Here is a 23,480-nt window from a genome sequence, read left to right as displayed (position 1 = left end):
AATTTTTAGACTTACTGGGAGGCCCTTTTGTTAAACGTGAAAGGATTTGCGTCAGCACAAGGAAATCAATGAAGGCCTGGTCTTTACATTGGCCTTTGCTTTGCAGAAGAACATGCCCAACCCGTTCTGAATAATTTTAATTAAGTCATATGGAAATAAGTTTATTACACAGAAATAACATTTCAAGCAGAAAATTCAAACATCGCATAATCTGCAAGCGATTTTATAGAACTCAAGAATCTCAGATATAACAAACACTGTTAAGGGTAACTGTCAACAAACGAAGTGTCCTTCATCACCTGTGTACTTCTTTTGTTGCAAACGAGTTCGGAGATTGCGAACTGGTTAGTCAAGTTAGGCGAATGAAAGCTAACGTACAGTTCCACTTAAACTGCTCCTCAAATACGACAGGTATTTTGTAGTGAGCGTAATAATAACCGGAGTACCTGGTCGTAGACTGAGTTACGGAAACATTCCAGCGCATTTGATGCATTTTCACCGTTTTTTAGATTACACATAGCATTTCATACCCTGTTACCTGTTACGGTTTCATACTTGATGTTAACTCAGATAAAAACAAAATTCCCTGAGTCTTCTGTCTCTTTGGTCATATTTTAAACCAGATAGTGGTTTCTAATTTCATGTTTTACATAGCGTATTTGTTTTTTGGGGAATCACATGGTTGTGAAAAGAATACCCTATTGTCAAATAATCTGGGCCGACTCAGTTGTTTCCATGGTTGCTACACAGCTATGTCTTAAAATGGTTTTATGGCTAGTATCATATCGCAAGGATATAAGAACAGATTGTTAAGAACAGGGATTCAAATTTTAAAAGATCATTCAAAATCTTAGCCACGGTTTTCTTAATAGCCAGTTGGTCATTTTTGACAAGATCTTGGGTTTGTCAGAACTATAAGATTTTCTGGATTTAAATTTGATTAAAGCTAGTTATTAGGTGTGCCCTCAATGATACCATGTCTGCATCTTGGATGCTCCATCAATATGCTCTACATACTGGGAATTAGAAAGAGAAAGAATCAATAAAAAAGAGGACTCGGGCTGGGCTTGTGGACTTGCCCTCATGAAGATTTTCATGGTTATGCCCAGGGCCGACACCTGCAGTGATATATATGGGGGTGGAGATCATAATATTTCCGACCACATATCTACTTCAATTGCAAGTTTAATACTGCACATGCGTCTCACTTGTCATTTCCCATTTGCTAGGTGTAGGTTTTAGCCCAACCCAATTTGCTATATTTTAGATGCAGATAGATTTCTTCAAGGTATAGTTGTTTTCTTGGTGAAGTGACTAGTCAAGACAAAGGACCATTAAATTATTCCGCAAGGACCAACTTTGGCTATTTTCAGTCAATGCAACATAAAATAATGGATTGAAAGTAGAATTGTTAATAACAAGATATGGAAAGCTAAGAAGAATATCATCAGCCAGCCATTGGGATGTCACTTATGATTGTGGAGAATCCTCAAATATTTTGACAAGCATTAAGATTTTCCAACAAACAGCCTCTTTGATACCGCACCGGCTCTTGTTAAACCATTTAAAGGGTTTAGTAATGAACTAGGGTGAACCTGACTGACACTGTGCACCAAAGAAGTTTTCCTAAAGTACATGGTGTCCCTTGACCTATTTTTTCCAAATTCAATTCATATTACACTCTATTTTTATAAGAATAATTTTATAAAGATCAAGTTTTAAAAAATTAAGAACAGCCATTCTGAACTTCAATTTTCTGGTTCCTGTAAAAAAAGAATGTATAGTTTTTTTGAAAACATGCCTTAATCCATCCAGTCAAACAATACAGACATTGACTGCGTAACAATGATAAGATATTGAATGGTTAATTAGCCAGCCTTTCATGACTAGAAGAGGCTGTGACTGAGCCAAAATGCTGCAACAAAGACAAAAAAGCAATATGCAACACTTTGCACCAAAACTTTGTGCAACAACATTATCTATTATAAAGAATTATCTACCATATGCTCTGTTTAAAATATTTTCCAGAAATAGGCAATCAAACTAAACATAATGCTCTTTCAATAGAAATTACTTTCGTAAGCTCATACTTGCACACAAATGCTTTATCTATGGCAAAATGTAAACTTGTGCAACTCTTGAAAGTTCATCTTGATACTTATAATACAAATTTTGCTTGCTTGAACAAATCTTTCAATTTCTGAGCTTTCATCTTTATCCTCCTACCTTCTGCTCACCTATCATCATCATACAGTAAGTTTAAGTAAGATTAATTTCATGCTTTATCTAGAGATCAATTTTAACTTCTGCCTAGTGATGGTGACAAAACTGTTAATTGAAAGCTGATTAACTTCACTGGATATGACTGACCGAAATTGAATTCTTAGTTAGCATGCTGTCAAGTCGCAAAGATTTCTCCAGGACTCAAAGCTTTTTCAGGAAATACATTTGTTTCAATCTTAGTCTGCAATTTATTAAGATAACTATTTTGCACATTTGTTTAGTGCACCTAAAAATCGAGGATTTGCATCTGGTACTCTCTGTGGTACTGTATTGTTGATATACAGTTCCAGAAATAAAGAATGATTTATTTTGAGAAATATTTGAAATATGGAACATTTATGAACGAAACTGGAAGTTAAATTATTAGAACAAGATAGAAAGGGATGATATGTAAATAATGTTTTCAATGAGCAACAAGAAAAACAAACAGAAACAGTTTATTTGCAAAGAACAAGCTTCTGTATTCACCAAAATTGTTTGCTGGGAGAATCTTGAAGGAACTATGACTTTGCAGGGCATTTATGATTGAAAAAGAATTGAGGACGGGAGAACACATTTGTCTTTTTTATGTGACTTATCTTGTCACAGATCTGTTTCTGTTGATTGTAGCAGTATAAATCAGTTGCAAAGAGCTAAGGAGGGGGTCTTAGGAATCTCAAAGGTTCTGGGTTTGGCCAATTTTAATTGCAAGGCCCTTGTACCCCAAAAGCCTCCCTTGCTAAGCATAAATTTGATTGGTGGGAATTGAGCATGTCTCCAGGTTAGGGACCATAGTTTTGCAATGATTTGGTATGAAACCAGACCTGTCAACCCTCCTGGTTCAGCCAGGAGACTCCGGTTTTGACTGTTTTCTCCTGGTCTCCCAGTTTCAAAGATGTCTAGCAGAATGTCTAGGAAGATTCCTCACCGAATGTTTGATTGAACTGCGCATCTTATGCTTCAAAGACAGGTCCATTATGTATGTTTTCTTTTTACAGAGGTATAATTGAGATAAAATGGTCACATTGAATTCCACATGACAACAATTTTTTGTTAGTGCTTACTGATTAATAAAAAAGCACTTAAAGTTTTTATGAAGATACTTCTCATTAACACTTTTGTCATAAACTGGTTGCCGGGCACAACATTTTATCAGGTATATTTATTCCCTTAACAAATTACTGTGATCTCCCTGTTTTTGACCAAATCTCCCTGTTTTTTCTTTAGGAAAAATCTAAAATCTCCAGGTTTTGAAAATTTAAGGTTGATAGGTCTGATGAAACCCTTTTATATGGCTTATTGATGCTGTGCTTCCATTGATTTATCATTACTTGACATATTTTCTGTTTGTTATTAGAGGTATTTCCTTGACAACTTGGGACATAGCTTCGTAATCTAAAAATATTGGGCCAGAGAACTGCTTTATCACCTTTTTACCTATTAGTGTTATGGCTTTGCTTCAATTATGACCCCTGTCTACCTAATCCAAACAATTCAAGAAATACAAATGTCTGGGATTAATGTGGTTTAATGGTTTTTTATAGTTCCAGGATTAAATTTGAAATAAAGATATGAAATGTAGTTTTAAGATTACATGGTTGATTTTGTGGAAAGCCTTCGGTCTTATCTCAAGTAACTCATCCTTTTTTGTTTGATTCAGCCAATTTTATTTTTGTTTTGTCAATACTTTACTCCAAATCCAGTCTTTGTAAGTCTGCAATGTTTTTTAGAATGGAAAGGCCAACATTTAATTCTCCTTCCTTTGAAATGAAATTGTTTTAATAGTTGAATTATACACATGTGTCTTTTACACCAAAAATGAGGTTTATCTTTGAAAATGAGCAGCATGGTATGTTAAAACTATAAAACTTTACGTTTGTTGCTCTTTTGAATTTGCTTGACTCTTCTGATGGTCACCAAGGCTCTTGCCCCAGAAAGTTAGGCCATAGTGTCAGCTTCAACCCATGGGACTGTGTACAATCGCACAGCCTTTCCTTAGATCACTATCAACCAGTTAAGGATACCTAAGGATGGAAGTTGTTTTATTTTTTACTGGGGAGAGGGGGTGTTTTTTCTAATAATAGTGTCTATATGAGTTAAAGAGATAAACAATTTATGTCTGGATTCCGTCGTTGATCAGGTGAGTTAGTTTCGAAAGTTTGAGTCGCTTAATTATTCTTCTATTCACGTAGTCGCGTAAGAACTGCTCTTTCTTATCGAGGGCTGCAAAATAAAGTATAGATAAAATTTGTGAATGATGTGTGAACGAAGAAAAGATCACTGTAGCAGGCTGCTTGACAGGCTCCAAGGAGTTCTTGCGGCGAAAAGTCAATAAAATTGTAGCAAATAAGAAACACGGCAATACGCCGAGAATAAACAACAATAAATACACGTAAATCAGTGAAGGCTAATATTTCGCCCCGGCATACGGGGCTTCATCAGAGCCAATTATATATTATATATTATGATATTTGTGAATGATGATACTTTTTTAAAGAGAGTTCGGTTTATTGGAATTTTTGATAATATTTTCGAGTTTATTTTACGTCCTTGATCAAGAGAGTCCTAATCCAGGTAACCGTGATACTGACTCTTGAGTGGATCATGTGGATGGACAGGTTATTGATTATGTAGTTATCTAGCTATTTCCGATCTAACCAAAAATCTTGGTGACGTCATCCGATATTCAAGTTATTTGTGGTTGCATGTTGAAGTTACTATTTGAGGTTCTGGTATGTGTCATATATATTGTTATAACACATGAGGAAATTTCCCATGATCCTTGTGTTTTCATAGTATTAGTCCACCTCTGTCACATTTCCTTGTTGTGAAATTGGTCGTTATATACAACAATGAATCCAGCCAAAACTTTTGACTATAATTGCTAAATAAAAAGGTATCGATTATCTGTGATGTTGAAATATAAATGCAATGTGATATTTATTGTGAAAAGGTAAGTCTGATTTTTGGTTCGCTGCTTAAAGATCATATCAACACAGTCTATTAATATATGATCAATATCCGTGTCAAATGCAAGAGCATAAAGTATGTCCAGTAACGTTTAAAACATTCGCGTTTCAAGCAGGTACATCATGTTTTCGGTTTTATTTAAGTTCTACCTTACCTTGAATTTTTTAGAGCGTTATGGTTTTGCCAATATTATCTTAGCGTCATTCGAATTATTGGACTCAAGGCCCTTTGAATCAAGTTTCTTTAAAAGTATATCCTGCTTATTGAAACAAGGTTAATTTAAGAAAAAAACCAGGTATAATATGCGTAATTTTTTCTGAGAAGCCAAAGTTGTATGAGAATCCAAACACACTTCAGGTTGCGAATACTCGCATTTTTATAAGAAACTAATCCGAGACTAACTGATCAGTTACTTAATTTTTTGTTGATTTTATTGCTAAAATTCAAAATTGTCTTATAGCTTTGTTAAAAACCAATTGATAAAAAGCTAATTTTTAGAAACACAAAAAGGTAACATAAGATAACATGAAATAGAAAATTTAATCCGTCGTAAGGATTTATTTTTTCTCTTCATACATTTCAATAACACAGTCGTTGAAAAGAATAATTTCCATCCCCGCCTGCTAAAGGAGTTTCGAGTAGTTTCGTAAGGTTGAGGGCTCAAGAGTGATTAGTATTTTGGTTACTTAATCTTTTTGTCATCTTAGGAGTCGGTTTCTAATCAACGGTTTCTTAAAAAGTGCTTGTAGTTAAGAAACTTTGGATATCCTTGTAAACAACTTTGTTGAGTTCATTGCATATCATACAGTATCTAATTAATTCATGATTCTGTACCAAAAGGGGCAAACTGGACAGACCATCTGGTACAAAAAAAATTAGAAGTACAGAGATGACTTGTATATCATCATCAAGTTTTAATTACATCGAAGATAAAATTAGTTTATACCTTGTTAATTGAATCGAAACAAACCTTCTTTGAAACATTTAAACAATCCTCAAAATGATTTTTTTTGTTTCAGATTTTCTTGTAGTTTCAGGGTTTAGAACAGTGCTAGGATGTCAAATTGATTGTCACAACATAAAGTTCTAAGATTTCAAAGTTGATTGGTCAATCTACGCTGTCCCAGTTAAATACCAGCTAAGCTTTTGCTTTGTTCCGTACATCAGAATACGTGTAAATAAAAACTCGACACCGCTTGCATAAATTTGTCTCCACTTTCGTTTACAGAAGAAAAAAAGATAAGGAAGCTAGCGAACTGAAATGAGAAATAATCCCTGTAATTGTTTTGCTATTTGCCTTGCAGTGTAAAACAAGAATTCTGTTAGAAGTGACCAGTATTTTTCGCTCTGTATTCTTGGCAGTGTCTAGATTACTTTTCAATCTGCAGTCAGTACCAATCAGTGGTTAGATTACTTTTTAATCTGTCTAAACTCACCTCTAAGTCTCTTAAATTGTAACAGTTTTCATTCGAAATTCGTGTTTAGTTAATGCATTTTTCTTGGCCTTATCTTAAAACTGAGATTATGTGTTTTTTTCTATATTGAAACAATTGCTATCTAGAAATCTTCGCGTTTGCTTTGATTTCTCTCGCCTTAGCTATGGACACTTGCAGGGCTGTCGCTACGGTCGGGCATTGTGGGGAGTTGGGTGGTGATGGGGTGGTGATGGGATGGTGACAGCTGATCCGACAGCTGACTGACATATGAGGAGATTTTTGCCATATAGGGGTGCTTCACCCACTTTGGCAAAAGGATTTCAAATTGGACCTGGCTTCCCCTTGAGCAAAAAAGCTAGCGATGACCCTGGAAATTTGCTTTCTTCTGCTTTTACTTGCAAAGTTCTGAATACCGCAGGGTCAGCTTGAGTGGACGGGTGCAGCTGTTGTTATCTTTAAGGGCCTCCATTGGTATCAGGGGTGTATTTGAAGGCTTAGCTGCTGGAGTAATATGTAACGAAGTCAGGGTTAAACTATATACCCACAAACAAAATTAATTATTATGCTGCGTCAAGAGAAGCCCCGTCTAGAATATCGCGTACAGAGAAGCAGAAGAATGCTTTCCCAGCCTCTTAGCTTGAACGTTTGCTTTTTGTTTAAAGTCTCCTGTTTGTGTGCAGAAGATTCTTTTTCCTTCCTTCATGTCAGCCAAGTCTTTTGAAGCGTTTGAAGCACTTTAACACTGACTTTTCTTATTTCAGATAATTTTCCAGTTTTAATGGTGTTTGAAATGTTTAGTTTCTGTAATGGAACCTATCTGAACTTTTAAATGTTTCAAATTGTCTATATATAGATCTTAACGATTTTCTTTATATGATATTCATTCTTTCGTTTGTAGGGTGGAGTGGGTAGAGATTGTCGAGCCCAAAAGTGGGGATCATATGTTTGCAAATCTGCGAACAGGACAGTGTCTATGGGAAGCACCGCAGGGGGCTAAAGTGTGAGTAAGAATTTACAAGTTTTAAGGACCATATCACTAGGCTCTTCAACGAGCACTACAGATCTTTTCAATATCATTACAGATCTATATGTTATTCACTCTTTGCCTCATTCTTTTCAATATCACGTTGCACATGGAAAGGAGTCCAATCAAGGGTGGGATGTAAACACTAATTCACCAGTACGAGGGTGCGCATGCTCTAAGGCTTTCTAAACCCTATCCTTTGTAGAGTCTCCAAGCGGGCTATTCGAAACCCAATCTCTATAATAAACAAGGCTACTAGGCGTAACGGAAGCATCTGGGGCACTAAGGAAGAAATTTCCATCCAAGATTAGAGCCCTGTAAACAACAGTAGCTAGATGTAAAAATTATAATTTTACTCGTTAACCAGGGGAAGCCCTGTTTTCCTTGAGTTGAAGAACTTTTTGAAAGTAAGCTGAACGTGAGCAAAGTCTTGAAGAATGGCTTTAAAATGAATCGGTGGCCCCTAATGATAAGAGGCCGTTAGTTATCGAACTAAGGTGCCCTAAACTTATTTTCTTATTTTATTTAGACTTATTTTGTCTTAAGAAGCCAATTTTAGCATTGATACAATCCAGCGATTAATGGTGCTGGGAGAATAAAATGCATTTTGTTACACTGGCCATTGCAGCCTGACCACAAAGCTGTTTTGCTGAGATAAACAAGATGAAACCGTTTCTAACCTAAGATTCCAACTGAAGTGTTACCATGTTACTAACTGAAGAGAGCTTTAAGCTGCATTTTGAAGTTGTTTTTTGCTATCAATTTGGAAACCGCAGCATCGAATAAAGACAAACTACTTAACAAATCATTCTTTAGGATTTCAATCGGGGTTTTATGATCATGTTTGTAAAACTAGAAAGGAAGTAGAAACGATTCTTGTGTAGAAAACCACATCTAAATTACGTCATAACATGCCCTGAATTTTAGCAAATTCAAATCTCTGTACCATCTCCTTGCCAATTTTTTCATTCTTTAGATGACCGCAAAAACATTTATAAAGTCTATAGTAGGTCCCCGATATAATCCCAAATACTAATAAAATTTACCTTTTCATTGAATTCGAAAAAAATTCATTAACAAATGTTGGAAGAAACATTATTTTAAAATTAAGAGTTGAAAGTACCGTAATGCCTCGAACAAGCGCCCCCCTCAGATAAGAGCCCCCCTCGAATAAGCGCCAACCCTTGAGGTGAAGTTATTGAATAAGCACCCCTCTCGAATAAGCGCCCAACCCTCGTATAAGCGCTAGTATTCCTTAACTTTAATTTATTTGAAAATTTTATCTCGTTACATTGGATTCTCGTCGTCGTATTGCTTTGTTCCTGTATATCTTTCGTATTATTACTCATTGCAAGATTCACAGAATCCGGCGGACAGGTATCCTGAGGGTTCTTCCTTTTTACACATTTTGAGTCTTTTTACTTTGCGCGAGTGCCAGAATTAATTCTGTGTTTCTAAATTTTTTCATCTTTTCCAGCAATCTCGAAATGATTTGAACTTAACTTTATTTATAAATTTGGCTGTTTTTCCTTACAGGAAGAAAACCCATGATAACCAATGGTGGGAACTCTATGATGCCACGACACGCAGGTATTACTATTATAATGCCTCGTCTCAGAAGACAGTGTGGAGAAAACCTAAAGACGGTGATATTATTCCCCTTGCCAAACTTCAGGTATGAAACTGTGTCTCGAGAAATATGACAAATTTGCATAACGCTCCTTTGTCAAATTCTGACGGAAGCTTATATATTTAGATTTTGTATTTCATGTTATCAAAATGATTTTGGAAAGGCCTTATTGTTGCTCGTTGGAATTCAAGTATCAATGTAGGTCAAATTTGCTTATTTTTGTTAAAAAGAATAAGATAAGATAGTGTGGAGTAAAACTTATATTTCTTTTTACCGAAGCGCTTTAAGTCATTGTGCACGCGTATTTATGTAATATCAGGGTGCCAGGTTAATGTTATCTTCACATCTTGTTTCGTAACTTAAGTTTGATTTTATTTTCCGGCAATCTTACGTGGTCAAGCTGCAGAGAACGAAACGCTGGTGTGACGTCTACCGGTGTGACGTCATATTAAGTGCCAGCCATGACAAATTCAATGTTTCATTTTCATAATACAGCCTAACCTGTAGTTACAGTTTACAAACCCGAAAATTCTAGAACAAGACAAAGTAAAGAAAGACAATTTTAAAATTTCTCGTCGCCCGAAGTTTATGAATTTCAGGGTAATATTGTGTTTTTGCTATACTGTGAAGTAAAGAAAACCACTGACACCGCAAACAGTCGGCTGTAGACTGGTTTCGCTCCATATCACGGCTCATCAGTACAGCTAGACTTTTTATTATACGTCTGAGAAATAATGTTTCCTGTCTCATGCCTTACCCGCAATGTGGATTTTTATGGCCTTCAAAGGTGCCTTGAATGTCCACGATTCTCTTAATTTGAAATTGTATAAGCTTTTCAAAATGCTCAGGATATGGTAGTTTTGAGGCAATCCTAAGCAACGGGCTTGATCTTTGGTTTTAGAATAGTCAGAAGGAGTTAAGAGGAGTTAACAGGGACAAGGAGGGACTTAGACGGACATGAGCTAGGAGGGGCTAGGGAGGGGGGCTTGAAGGGGCTAGGGAGGGGGCTAAGTCTACAGATGCCTATGTTTTCTCTCAATTCTCCTTTCAAAATAGGAATTTTGTTTCGGCGCTCAGACTGAAGATCAAATCGTATAATTTGATGTGTCTGCAGCTGAATCGAAAAAAATATGGCGACAATATGATGATCCACTGATGTAGGGTCTCATAGCTTCGCAATTAAGCTATGAAACTATTTAACTGTTTAAAATCTTCGTTTAAAACTTCGTTAGAGAACAAGTATTACCCTTCGAACTTAAAAAGCTTTCATTGGCATAGAAAATAATTGCGTTCTAACGCTTTCTGTTTCTTTCATTTATGTTTGTCTAATTGCAACAAATCTTAGTTACAGTGGATGGAAATAACTTGGTATCTACTGAAAGTGACGTTTTTTCTACTGAAGGGTGATGTTTTTTCTTCTTTCAGCAACTGAAAGCGAAAGAAACTGGCAAGAAGAGTTCTGTGGACAGTATAACCAAACAGAAAGATGGTATTTCGAAAAACGACAGCTTTCATAAAGAGGACAATGACCGAGAACATAAAACAAATAACGGCAATCTTATTAGCTACTCACGTGATATTGATAACCAAAGCGAGGCTTCGGACATAGAAAGTATTAAAAGCGATGCGAGTACCAAAGATAGACTCAGACGAGAGCTTGATTTAGCGTTTCGAACTGCAAGCTTCACAAGCGATTCGAACAAGTTCCAGGAGGAGGAATCATTTAAGGCTAGGCCAGGGGTTCCCCGGAGCTCATCGGTGGATGATAGTGAAACAGACAACTTCAAAGCTGGCAATAAAGGTATCGACAAGCTAAGATCTCAAACTGTCAAGGTTCAAGGGGTGTCTCCAAAAATAGGACGAAAACCCCCACCTAAACCCCCGCGTATTGGCATGCCGGCTTCAAGTGAGTCTCATCTAGGATCGGATTCTGAATTACATGGAGTATCTCAACGATCGTCAGCGCTTCTCCCCGGTTATGAAGGCAAGAATAATTCAGAAATAAACGTGAAACCGGATTATGAAGGAGAAAAGAGCTGGAATAGTGATTCAGAACCGGGTTGTGAAAAGTCTCAAGAATCCGTCACAGCAGTTGTTGATGGCAGTAAGGACTTGGATGTAAGGCAGAAACCAGATTATGATCAAAGTTATGGGAGAGATTCGACAGATGGTGCGATGTTAAGTGCAATGAAACCCGCAGGAAGGGTACGGCTTTGCCATTATTTTTACTTTTTTGGGTCTCATTGCTTGCTTGCATGCTTGCATTTTTTTAAACCAGTTGGATTTTATTAACCAGTACGACGGCAAAGAAAAAAGACATCATGTATTCGTCAACTTCTTGCTACATAGACAATTCCAATTAAGACGTTAAGACCATTCTATTAACATAGTTCCAATTTAGGCAATTCCATTACGACAAGTCCATTGAATTGAATTAAATAACGTTTCGACTCTGGCTAGAGTCATCTTCAGTATAATTACAGACGAGAAAAAATCCATTGTTGTCATTATCGACCCCTTCATACTTTAAGAAGTACCGAATGAAACGTGCTCGAGTGTAATGTCCCATGCATTTTTCGCGCTATTTTGTACTGTTTAATAGGCTGATATAGTTATTTATACAACTCAGTGCCTCATAAACAAGCGTTAACAAATATTCGTTCCTGTTGTCTATTTTGTATTTCATTGTAGCAAACTTAATTTTTTTTTCAAACCAGAGCAAGTCATTAAAGCCTAACCGACCGCCTCCTGTTGCGCCGCCAAAGCCACTCAGCCCCAACGCCACAAAGCCGCCGAACCACGTCCCAATACCACCACCATTGCCAATTGTGAAAACCAAAAAAGATGGCAGAAGACAACTTCCAAAGATCGACCTTGGTAAGGAGAATGCGGGCAGTGACAAAGAAAATGAGGGACAGCCAGAGGAGATCGATACAATCAAATCTCCATTCAGTAGAATGATTCAAGAAATGGAAGAATACAGTGGACAGCTGCCCATTTCACCTGATGGGCACCCAGTGCCTAAAAAGTCAAAAGGAGTCGAGTAAGTTACTACTTTTCAACTCATTTAATCTTGCTACAACAACAAGTTACGTAAGACACCTCAAGGTTGCTGTGTCGTAATATCTCACAATCAGGAAAGGTTATCTAAGACACTTAATCTATTTGTGACGTCAAATTGCCAGGTCCTGCTACTAAGATGGATTGTTTGAAACATTTCTTGGTACTGTCATCTGAATTTCTTCCTCAGTTTTCCTCTTTCATTGCTTCATTCATCCTTGTCTTTTTCTACTTTTTATCTCATCATGGAAAAAGGTTTTTGTGGAGCAACTTCACAGTTTCACGGCAGTTTATGGCCATTTTGCTCAACCAGGGCTATCAAACAGTTGCATATCAATTTATGCAAATAAATTGAATAACTAACTGGTCCTTTGTCACTAAGGTTTTCATAATCAGCAGCGTATCTACAGAGACCAAACACCAGTTTCGAGGCGGGGCCGTGAAAAGGTGTTTGAAGAATTGGGGCTCGGCGAAAGGAGGATACTTTTCAGATAAAAAGAGGGTAATTTTTCCCAAGGGGCAACACGCGAGGAAAAGAGAGGAATTTTCTCAGGTCTTCGGGTTCTTAAGCAACCGGAATTGTGAATGTAGCTACAACGCTTCTTGTGTGATATGTCCCAGTCGTTCTTTAACCTTCAGGTTCAACTCTTCCCCCAAAAAACTCTCTGCCTTTTTTCCAAAACCGTAAAGGGTAAAACCATATTTGAGAATAATGTATGATTTTTGCGAATAGATTTTTAGGCTTGGCATTTGAGAAGACCAATATTAAAAAATAGTTGACCACAGAGAGCCACCCCCCCCCCCCCATCTTTTTTGGTTACAACGTGGGCTCTTTTCAATATAGTTCGATTTTCATTCTTTTTGGTCATATGTTAAATTGCTTTTGCTTTCTAAGTATAGTGACACATGTGATTGGACAACAAAGTCATAAGTTGCTTTTGTGAGCGGGTGCCATGCCAACTTGAAGTTTTCTCAATCAACCTGGTCCATTGGTTTTTCTTAACCTCCATGACAGTAGGAAAATTTCGAAATAAACGTCCAACAACACAGGATGTTAATATATTATAATGTTGAAATCCTATAATCGATTGATGAGTACGGTTACCAATGAATCTTTAATAATTAATCGACATTTCTGGTCTTTGACTTATACTGTGACCTTCAATTTTGGCTAGACGCGACTTTGATTAGGATCAGGCAGGTGTTTTGAAAAGACGTAAACAAACAATTGTCTTTGTTACTGTCTTCAGAGTGAGCCAATCAATTCGATGTTGATACTTTAAACACAGTTATTGGACAGAAATTTTTTAGCAAGGTTGGCCACCAGCCGTGTAGATTCTGTATAAGTTTACCTGGAGATTTTGGTCTTTCTTCAAGATCTTTGTAAGTAGGAAGTGCAATGAGGGAACACTGTAGCAGCAAGAATGCAATCAAAGAATACGAAATTCGTTTTCTGAAAGGAGCAAGCCTATGGAAAATAATGTTTCGCTTGGTTGCAGCAGAGTAGCCTAAGAATAATTTTCAGGCCAGACAAGCAGCAGACTCACTCGTTGAAAAATTAAATAATAGCTTAAAGAAAGCACCTGCCAACTGGCGAAAAGTGGAAAAATGATGTGGCAACTGCTTGGTGTCTGAAGGAGACGTGTGTGCTACGGTGTCATCTTAACTTGATCGTTGCTTTATTTTGATGCTTGACTTAAGGGCAATGTGTCCATTTTGTTTTTTTAAATTCAAGCAGCATAAAAGAAACATCTGTCAATGCTTATATATCAGGTATGCTTTGAGGTTCCTTCTTGCTTTGCGTTTTCCGTATAATTCCATGGTTAATTATTTTGTATGTTTTTTTCTTCAAGAGAACTTTTGAAAATTTTTGCAAAAACTTCATGGAAAAACAAATTCTTCTCATTCTTCAAATTTCGACATTCTGTTCTCGTCATGTGCTCACTTTTACTTTTTTGTTTTGTTTGTTTTTATGATGTTGGTATTTGTCAAGTTCAAAAGTAGATGTTGGACCTTTTTTGGTTTCTATGAAGATTAGATGGATTTGAATATTTAAAAAGGAAGAGGATAAAAGTATTTATTATGATTGTAAATATAGGTTGTGTGCACGTAACATCAATTCAAAAATATGTGGTCTTTTGGAAATCTTGCTTTTCCACCTTATCATTATTTTCCACCTTATCATTATTTTCCACCTTGACTTGCTATTGCTCCATATTCTTGAAGCGCTCTGTACAACTCTTATTTGAGTCAGGAGAGCGGTATTTGTGTACGAACAGGAGCGAAACCATAAAAAATAAGGGGAACAACTTCTAAATTTGCCAACTGGCAAGGTGCTGTTTGGGTGTGGTTGCATCAGCGTATGGAATGTCCTCCTCTATTGACACTAGTCTTTCCTTGGCCTTTGCATCTTTTTTATTGTACATTTTCCAAGAATAATCCGAAGGGTGTATCACTCTTTTCAAACAGCGTACAATATTTTACTGAACAATTAGATTTTTAGGACTTTTTTGTGAATTTTAGCCTGAAGCAAAAGGACTTTTGCCAAAGGCTAAGGAAACTTTTATGGAGTGGTTTGCCCCTCAGAATAATCCACCTCAATTTTTCGCAAAATTAATCTGTTTTGTGGAGATAGATGACGTAATTGTCTCTCTTTTTGTTGAATGCGTTGTTAGCTATGAATTTTTATAGATCCACGTGCTACAACTGATCAATTTCCAAGAGGATCCCTCTGGGCTTGGAAAGCTAGTCACAGTTGACTAGCTTTTACATTAAACTGATTGAAACGACACAATTAAAAGAATTTTGGCTAAGCAAGCCTTTATGTCTGTTAAGATTCAAAGAACCTATGGCATCTTATTGTTCCCAAAGTGTTTGCCTGTCACAAATTAGATTGATTGATGAAAACGATGAAGTCGCTTAAGTCATTCGAGCTTAATGTTTATCTCCCTACTCTGCCTCGAGTATCTTGGGATTATTGCAAGCGTGTCGTATTAAGGGAAAGCTTTGGAGAAGCCGTATCCTACTTTTGCCAGAATTTGGCTTGATTCATGGCTGAAATGTGTTCCTCTGAGTGTTTTCTTTGCTTCTGTCGTATCGTCCTCAGTTGCAAGTCTCCTGGAGTTGTCACTTGGACGTATGTTAAATCAAATTCTTTACTGTTTCATTTGAAAATTAGGCCCTTTTTTCAATGTCTCACAATGTATTTTATTTATATCTTGTATAGAAAACATGTCACAGTTGCATTTCTAAATTACAATGTTTTTCAAAATTTTCCAAAATGAAACAGCTTCTTTTAGAGTTCTGCATTGTTTGCAAACTTGCAGCGTGTGTAAAGACAATTTATGAATCTTAACGAACAAAATCGGCAGTTCTCTATGTTTTTCAAGTTTGTTGATAATACCCTAGCATTTATTATTTGGAACTTCGGAAAATGTTCTTTTATTTTGCTACACTTCTGAACTTCATTCTCCCACAGATTTCATATTTATTTGAATTTTTGTTTAAACACTTGAATCTGTCAAAAAAGCATGTATTATTTACAAAATATCCTAATTTTTTAAGTAAGTTTGGGACAGCCATTACTCAGAGAATCTAAAAGAAGTAATCGTGGTTTTGGTGTACGTGGCTGTGATCAAGGCCACGTAAGTTTACGTGGGCAATTTGGTTGCAGTTGGCTTATATTTCAATCTATGTGGAAACATAACCAGGTTACGACCAGTCTTGCAAATCATAGATGTGTAAATAGAATGGTTTTTTTGTCTCAGTACGTAGGTTTGTAGCCGGCGGGCTTTCCAGATTAGCTGGAAAAGTTAATAGATTTTATCTGATTCATTTATTTTGACATAATAACGCGATGTAATAACGAAGCAGCCTTATTATTGCCCTGGTAACTGAAGTTATTTAGAAATTTCACGAAATAGTTTTCTGTATAAAGTTCTTTGCCACTCTATGCAGATACAAACTGGATGAATTTCACTAGATCAAAAAAATGTTTAAAATATTTCTAGATTTGCTCACGTGTTTGAAATTCTTAGAAATTCCTATTGCGTATTCGTTACCATGGTTTGATATTGGATCAATTTGAATGGTGTGCAAATGATGATTCTGTTGCCCCCTTAACACCTCCCTTATAAGTGTTGTCATGCCATTTCCTGGATAAAAAATTCCTGTCAGCCTTACTCTCGTTTTATGACGTTTTAATCTCAGTTACTCATAGCCACACGTTACTTTATCAACTTAGGCCAGTTGTTGGTCTAGGCCACTGTGAGTGTCTTGCACATGTAGCTGAGCGAGGATCGTAAAACATAAGGCAGTGATAGCTTGAATAGTTGTAAGTTTGCCTCGAAAAATGGCGCGCTGCGAATTAGCGAGGTTCGATGGTGTTTATTTTTCTCTGGTGTGCGTCATAAGGTACGGCAATTATTTCGTTTTGTCATTATTTTTGTATGTTTGTCGTTACATCACACCGATCTTTCGTGGACAGTAAATGTGTTTGTTATTAAGTAGTTTATTAGGGTGATGGTGTTTGATGGATTTGCATATCAAATATGTATCAGACATTAACAATTTTCAAAAAATCCTACCCCAAAATTTAGGTTTAATACAAACCCTTATTTATTTTAAATTTGCTAAGACCAAACAACTCAAGTGAATTAGAACATATTACCTTTTTTTGAAAAATGATAACCCAAACTTTAAGGTCATGCCAAAAATCATTCCCAAAATTTATGACCATGTTTGATTTTACTAAAATCTATACCCCAAAATTTGTTTTTTACTTGATAAAGGTATATCAAAAACTTACACATGCCGTATGTTTGTTTCCCCCTGGGTTTATTTATTAAAAAGAGTAAGTATTCAGAATTTTATAAAGGTGTATTCATCCCTATTAGCGTTTATCAAGCGGCAGTTTGTTACAGTGGTGCAGGATAGTTGATACCAATCGTATTTATGTAAAATGCGGTGTGCCACAGGGCTCTGGCCTCTGCCCATTGATTTTTATGTCGGAATATATAATTTCTATAATTATTATTATTATTATTTATTATTATTACTATGTTACTATATCCCAGGGTGCTATTATTTCATTTCTGTTGGACCACTCTCTTAAAAAGCTCAATGGTCTTTGGTCTGTTGTGCAGAGCAACCTACCCACGAACATCTTCAACTTCACCATCAAGTACCTGAACAATAATCTCCCTACGCGCAAAAATCTAAGCCTTTGGAACCTAAGCCAATCATCTGATTGCGAATTCTGCCTTCTTCCCGAAACTTTACTCCATGTCGTTGCAGGCTGCAAAGTTGATCTCGAACAAGGTCGTTATACCTGGCGTCATAATTCTGCTCTAAATTTTCTTGTAACCTCCTTGAAAGCAATAGAGGGATCCTCTCTTTTTGCCGATATACCTGGCTTCTCCTCACCATCCATCATAACTGGAGACAATCTGCGCCCAGATCTACTTCTGCGTACAAAGGAAAACATTCTTTATGTTTTGGAACTAACGATAGGATTTGAAACTAACCTTAACTGCAATGCAAAAAGGAAACGTTTAAAATATGCTCGCCTTGTCTCAGATCTAAGACCAAGGTCCAAATCTGTCATATTTGTAAATCTCTCCATCAGCTCTCTTGGCATCTTCGGCAACTCATGCAGCTCATTCCTTGAAATGTGTGACTCTCTTTCCATCGTTGATCAACACAAACGATATCTCATTTCTAAGCTTTCCACGATATCCATTCGTACCACCGATTGAATTTTTTGCTGTAGGAACAAAACATGGACTAACCCAGAGCTACTACCCTTTTAACGTTTTTTTTTCTTTTCTCTTTACTACGATTGTAATAGTCTTATTTTGTAAAAACAGGCTAGCCAGTTACAAATTACCTTGTAATAGTGAGATTTGTAATTGTAGTTTTAACTGGAATTCAAAATGAAAAGTTTCCATTATTATTATTATTATTCATTATTATTAATACTTTGATTTAAAGTTGGCTGTTCGAAATAGCTAGAAGTAAATACTAACGAAGGCCAATTATTTACGAAAGGTGTATACAAAAGAAATACATAATCATTACAAAAAACCTAAACCATATAAAAAAGTTTTGCAAGTCCTACAGTTGCAATGTTTGCATTTTGTTCTCTTAAGGTGTTTTCTGAAAAACAGTCAAAGAGACTGAAGTTTTCACTTCTATAAGTAATTTTGCCCATATTCTTTGACCTATGAACCTTACGGTATCTGTACCATAGAATGTGGTTCTCACTTTTGGTGGGTTTAAATTGCTCCAGTGGCGGATTTAAGGGGGGCAACTAGGGGCAGTTGCCCCGCCCTCAACGAGTTGAAGCAAGTCTGGCGTCCCTTTTTTGGAAATTGTGCACCCCTTTTGAAGAATGAGAATCAGGTGAAAAAGTTACTGAGATCGATAGACTAATATGCTTCAAAGATTACCTCAAAGTTATGTTGTTTATTCTATAAAGGTATCTGAAATTGTTGTATACAGCGTACTCTCGTAACCAATTTTTGACAACTTTTCAGCACCCCTACTACCAGCTGCCCCTTCTTCAAATTTGCTCTGGATCCGCCCCTGAATTGCTCGAGCTTCTTAGTTGATACGGCATTGCCTTTTCCTCAAAAATTTTCATCATAAACGAGGGATTCAAGTTATTCCTTGTTTTGTAAATTTCAACCATGAGCAACAATGTATGATGCTCGCATTGTTCAAACGAGATCAGTGTCCGGTGGTCAACTTTGGTCAACTGAAAATGTCATAGACTAAGTTTCCTCTCCAAGTAGCATTTTCGCAGACCTGGTATCGGTTTTACACTATAAGTGGACGGCAAGAGCTATATGATACAGAATTGGGGTGATACAAAACTGAGGTGATACAGAACAGATGTGATACAGATTTTGAATAATACATAATTAATGCATCAGCGACCATCATACAGTTGCTCATTTAGTTAAAAGTTTGAAGTTTTCGTATAAAGAGATTTACTTGGATATCGATTATCAAGTAATGCAAACACAGACTTGAAAATCACCATCTGGCCATCGTAAACAAATTTGATAAACTGTCCTGGTGATTCATGCATGTTAATCATACATATTATTTATAGCTGATGAGGCCTCTAAAATGCCCAGCTTCTAGAAAATCCTGGTATGGTTATGTTTCTGTTGCGATTGTTTGCACACGCAGATCCTTCCCTAAAATTTATCAAACCTCAGACACAAACAACTTGAAAGAATTATTTTGTTCCAATGAATCTGTTTTAAGTATTTAAGCAATAGAATTTAATCAAAACTACCTTTTTATCCCAAAATAATGTAATCAAAACTACCCGTTAAAGCATCGCAAATTATGTGATATTGTTGAAATTAAGGATATAAACAATATACTGTCCAATCAAGGGTGTTCAATAAACAAAGTTTGTTTTTTCTACACAGCCTAATTTATTTTCTACACTTTTCTTTAGGCCATCGACATCTCTAGACGAAACGTCATCTCCCAGTGGCACTCTGCTGCCAACGAAAAACCCAGAAAAATTCACACCGTTAGGGAATGCACTAGAAAGGTCACAAACATACCACAATGATGGGTCGGTTAATGGTAAGCTTATTATTTCTACTGCAAGTTGGATCGAGAACGCCGGCTCATTGTTCAGGAAACACTTTTACGAGTTCTTGATTATATTTATTTTTTGCTGTCTGTCTTTACAAATTTTTTGTTTCTTGAAATTTTAAGAGGCAGTAAGCATCAAAAGATGGCTAGTCGAAATGTCTTTGCATCAAAGATCATATTTGCTATCAGCGGCGGCGCCAGCTACTGCCGAGTGGGAGGGTAATGGGCGTGGCCAGTGAGACCACGCCCTAATCGCCTCGTTTCAGTGCATTGTACCAGGTCAAATTTCCTTAGGAAATATGATCTACCCCTACCTAGTGCTTTTTAACCCGTTTTTAAACGAAATATGTATACCATGTTTCGAAAAAAGTGGGGGGGGGGGGGTAATTACCCCCCCATACCCCTGGCGCCGCCACTGTTTGCTATCATAATAAAACTCCTGAATAGTAAACATCGGAGGTAAGGTTGAAAGGTTACTTTTGCAAAACATTGAAAGGAGGAAAGATATTTTGAGACAAATATATTTGTCCATTGTTCGGTGTTATTTGGTCACATTTCTCTCTTAAGTTGCCAAGTTGAAACTAGCTACAATCCTTCCGAGAAATATTCGGAACCCCAAAATTTTCACGGCCAAAAGTTGTCAACCCCCGGATTTAACCATCTCTTCAAGCCATCAGTGCTGTTGCTATATCATCTCCCCTCGTAAAGTGCTGATTTCTTCTTTAGAAGCGTTTATGCTTCCAGTCCTTGTTGGATTTTCACTGAAAGACATGCAGTATTGAAACTTATTAACATTGTAATGGAGGGGGGGGGATATGACTTTTTAAGACTATGGAGATTTTGTGTAGGTTCGTAGGTGCTCCAATAAATTTTTGAAAGGATTTTAGTTGTTTCCTGTAGCATTCGTCGTTTCCTCGATCGTTAGGGAATTATTTTTTTATCCACAGACCGCTCTCCTGGTTCAAACGAGAGTTTTGCAGAACGCCTCACGACAATGGGCATGCCTTCAGAGACAGCGGTACTGGTGGATGCCTGTGACCCTTCCTCTGCCCCAGGCACCCCATTGGTTGAACCAAGGCTCACTCGAATTCACTCAGACACAACTGTCGTTGTTCGCAAGCCACCGAGCCCAGCCAATGGGGAGAAGGCAGTAATCACAAACAGGCCGATGTCTTTGATGCCCGCGGTGAGATTATTTTCCCTCTTTGTATGATATATTGTTTGAAGGTGGGTAAAACTGAGAAACTAGGGCTGCTTGACTGGCCTTACGTTTCCTGGTTAGCTTTGCAAAAGTTGGTTTAGGAAAGGTCATTTATGTACATCCAAAGGAGCACAGTTTGTCTTGAGTTCTGCTCCTAGCTAGGCAGGCTCGGAAAGCAAGGTCAACAACCGTCAGAAAGGCAAATGAAACCGGAAGAAGCATTAATCCTTTATCCAGGGCATGACAAAATCTCTTTCTCCCTGCGCCCGGAGGAAAATCATGCATAAATATCCTGTTAGAAAGGGTCTGGTTTCAATAGCCGTAATGATGTGTCACTAGTTTTTTGTAACTGAAAGGGAAAGCTACATTTATAAAGAAAGATTTAAGAAATTTTACTACCACTACAAAATCAGTTTCTGTTTTGGTGGCTGAAAATTATTCTTTATTCATGAACACCTAAATTGATTTGGAATAAGCGCTTAGCTATGATATGAACTTCCTAATTGGTGAGAATGTTCTTAAGCCACACGAAAGACTGTATTTTCAAAAACATTCTCAAGGTTTCTTAGGTGGAAAAGTCAATTTAACCCGCACAAAGGACCTACATTAGATAAATTATTTTTGTCTGAATTATTTTGGGGGCAATCAAGCTCAAAGTGACAAAAGAAGCGATACATACATAGAAAGTTGTTAAAAATGTTGTTAAGCTGAACAAATCGAAAATGACTTCGAATGAATTTTTAATAAGAAATTCAAGGAAATGAATCGATTCTAAAAACTTGTATGTTTTTAATTGATACAAAGGGAGGACATTACGAATATGTCTTTTGCCAATTTTTCTTTGATCTCAACTGTTATTGATAAGTAGTATCAGTTTTGGTGCTCCTCAAGGCTCCTGCCAGTGCCCTTTTGCCTGTTTTTTTCGGATTAAATTAGACAGGTTAAGTTGGATGGGAGTTTGCTGGCATAAATTGTCGCTGAAATACGTACCCTTGTTAAATGGCACTAGTATTTAATGAAAAGAGAGAATGTAATTTGCTAATTTGAAATTTGCAGTGCATGATGCTTATTTGGTAATATCATTCGTATAAGACCGGTTCTGGGATATCTAAAGATTCTTCTAAACTGAAGATGCACATTAAACGCTTTGATTCTTTGTTGCCTCGAAGGACCACAGCACCCTCGTCTTCTTGTCGGTTAGAAATCGAAGAATTGAATATCGAAAACGAGGGCAATTGTTTGTAAAACTCTTAGTAACTTTTAGACAATACTTTCTTCTGTTCCATTTCTTTTACGAACTCAAAGACAAACATCTTTTTTCACATCAAGACGAATCGACAGATTACAGCAATAAAAACTGTCCATGTTTCTTATCACAAGGCGTGTCAACAACACGTTGAAAATGCCAAAGCAGAATATGCAATTTTCACCTTTAATTTCCAATTCTATCAATGGTATCTTTAAGATAGCATGATTTTTTATGTGACAACGGTTGTATTAACGAGATATTCAGATATATTTCGTGATCTGTCGATAAAATGTGACGATGAAACCAATTAAATAAAATTTAAAAACTACCTTTTATGCAACGGTCCAGCCAGGGGCTCTTTTTCTGTTCAACCGTTCAAAAATGCGAGAATTTCCCATTTAAAATCAAACGTAATTTTTTTGTTTGAGTTAAATTGAAATAGATACACACTAAGTCTTCACAAAGAATCTCTAAAAAATTGGGTTGAGCTTACTGTTTTGTGGAACCTGTTTTAGCCTGGAAAATCATCAGGTTTTTATTTTAAAGTGCACTACCTCAAAGATCACCGTGAAAATACACATTTTACGTAACGACCAAATGTAGGAAGTTTAAAGCATACAATTTGCCTTTGTACCCTTAAAATCAAGACCCAAGAAAGATCCTAAAGAACATAGTTTCTTCTTTGTAGGGATTTACTTTCGTTCTCAAGTAAAATCACTTCTTCATTTGCATTGACACCTACAATGCACTCAGATGTCCAGATGTTTTGGCCACCTGCTTTGAAACCCGAGAAACAGTGGTCAAAACTAATTAAGAAATAAGTTTCGTGTCATCTTTTTTTGAATTAATCAGTCAAGATAACAGCTAGCAGAAAACTTAACACGAAAATCTAAAGGGCACAGAGGAGATGATTAAACACTGATAAGGAAGCGACGTTCTCTTTCGTTGCATCTAGCTGTGTGGCATCGTAATTAAATTCTGTTGACGTCAAAAACTATTGTGTGACAAAATGCTTTGTTTATGGTGGT

At 36.7% G+C, this 23,480-nt stretch overlaps 1 protein-coding gene across 2 annotated transcripts in view; it reads left to right on the top strand.

Moving 5' to 3' along the window:
- LOC135696568 (uncharacterized) overlaps positions 1-23,480 on the top strand; it is a 35,193-nt gene that overhangs the window by 169 nt on the left and 11,544 nt on the right. The window contains exons 1-7 of one of the 2 annotated variants that reach the window (XM_065216001.2): positions 4-5,215; positions 7,567-7,668; positions 9,229-9,367; positions 10,748-11,527; positions 12,040-12,365; positions 19,857-19,990; positions 20,950-21,188. In XM_065216001.2, coding sequence (XP_065072073.2) covers positions 5,175-5,215; positions 7,567-7,668; positions 9,229-9,367; positions 10,748-11,527; positions 12,040-12,365; positions 19,857-19,990; positions 20,950-21,188 — 1,761 coding nt within the window. In that variant the 5' untranslated portion in view covers positions 4-5,174. Of the gene's footprint in view, positions 1-3; positions 5,216-7,566; positions 7,669-9,228; positions 9,368-10,747; positions 11,528-12,039; positions 12,366-19,856; positions 19,991-20,949; positions 21,189-23,480 lie in introns of those variants that run through there. The other variant, XM_065216002.2, reaches the window with a different exon arrangement.

The sequence above is a fragment of the Rhopilema esculentum genome, chromosome 18 (assembly GCF_057945365.1).
Source record: "Rhopilema esculentum isolate cy_ngs chromosome 18, ASM5794536v1, whole genome shotgun sequence".
In the NCBI taxonomy this organism is placed as follows: Eukaryota; Metazoa; Cnidaria; class Scyphozoa; order Rhizostomeae; family Rhizostomatidae; genus Rhopilema; species Rhopilema esculentum.
This window is presented reverse-complemented; position numbering and strand designations above follow the sequence as displayed.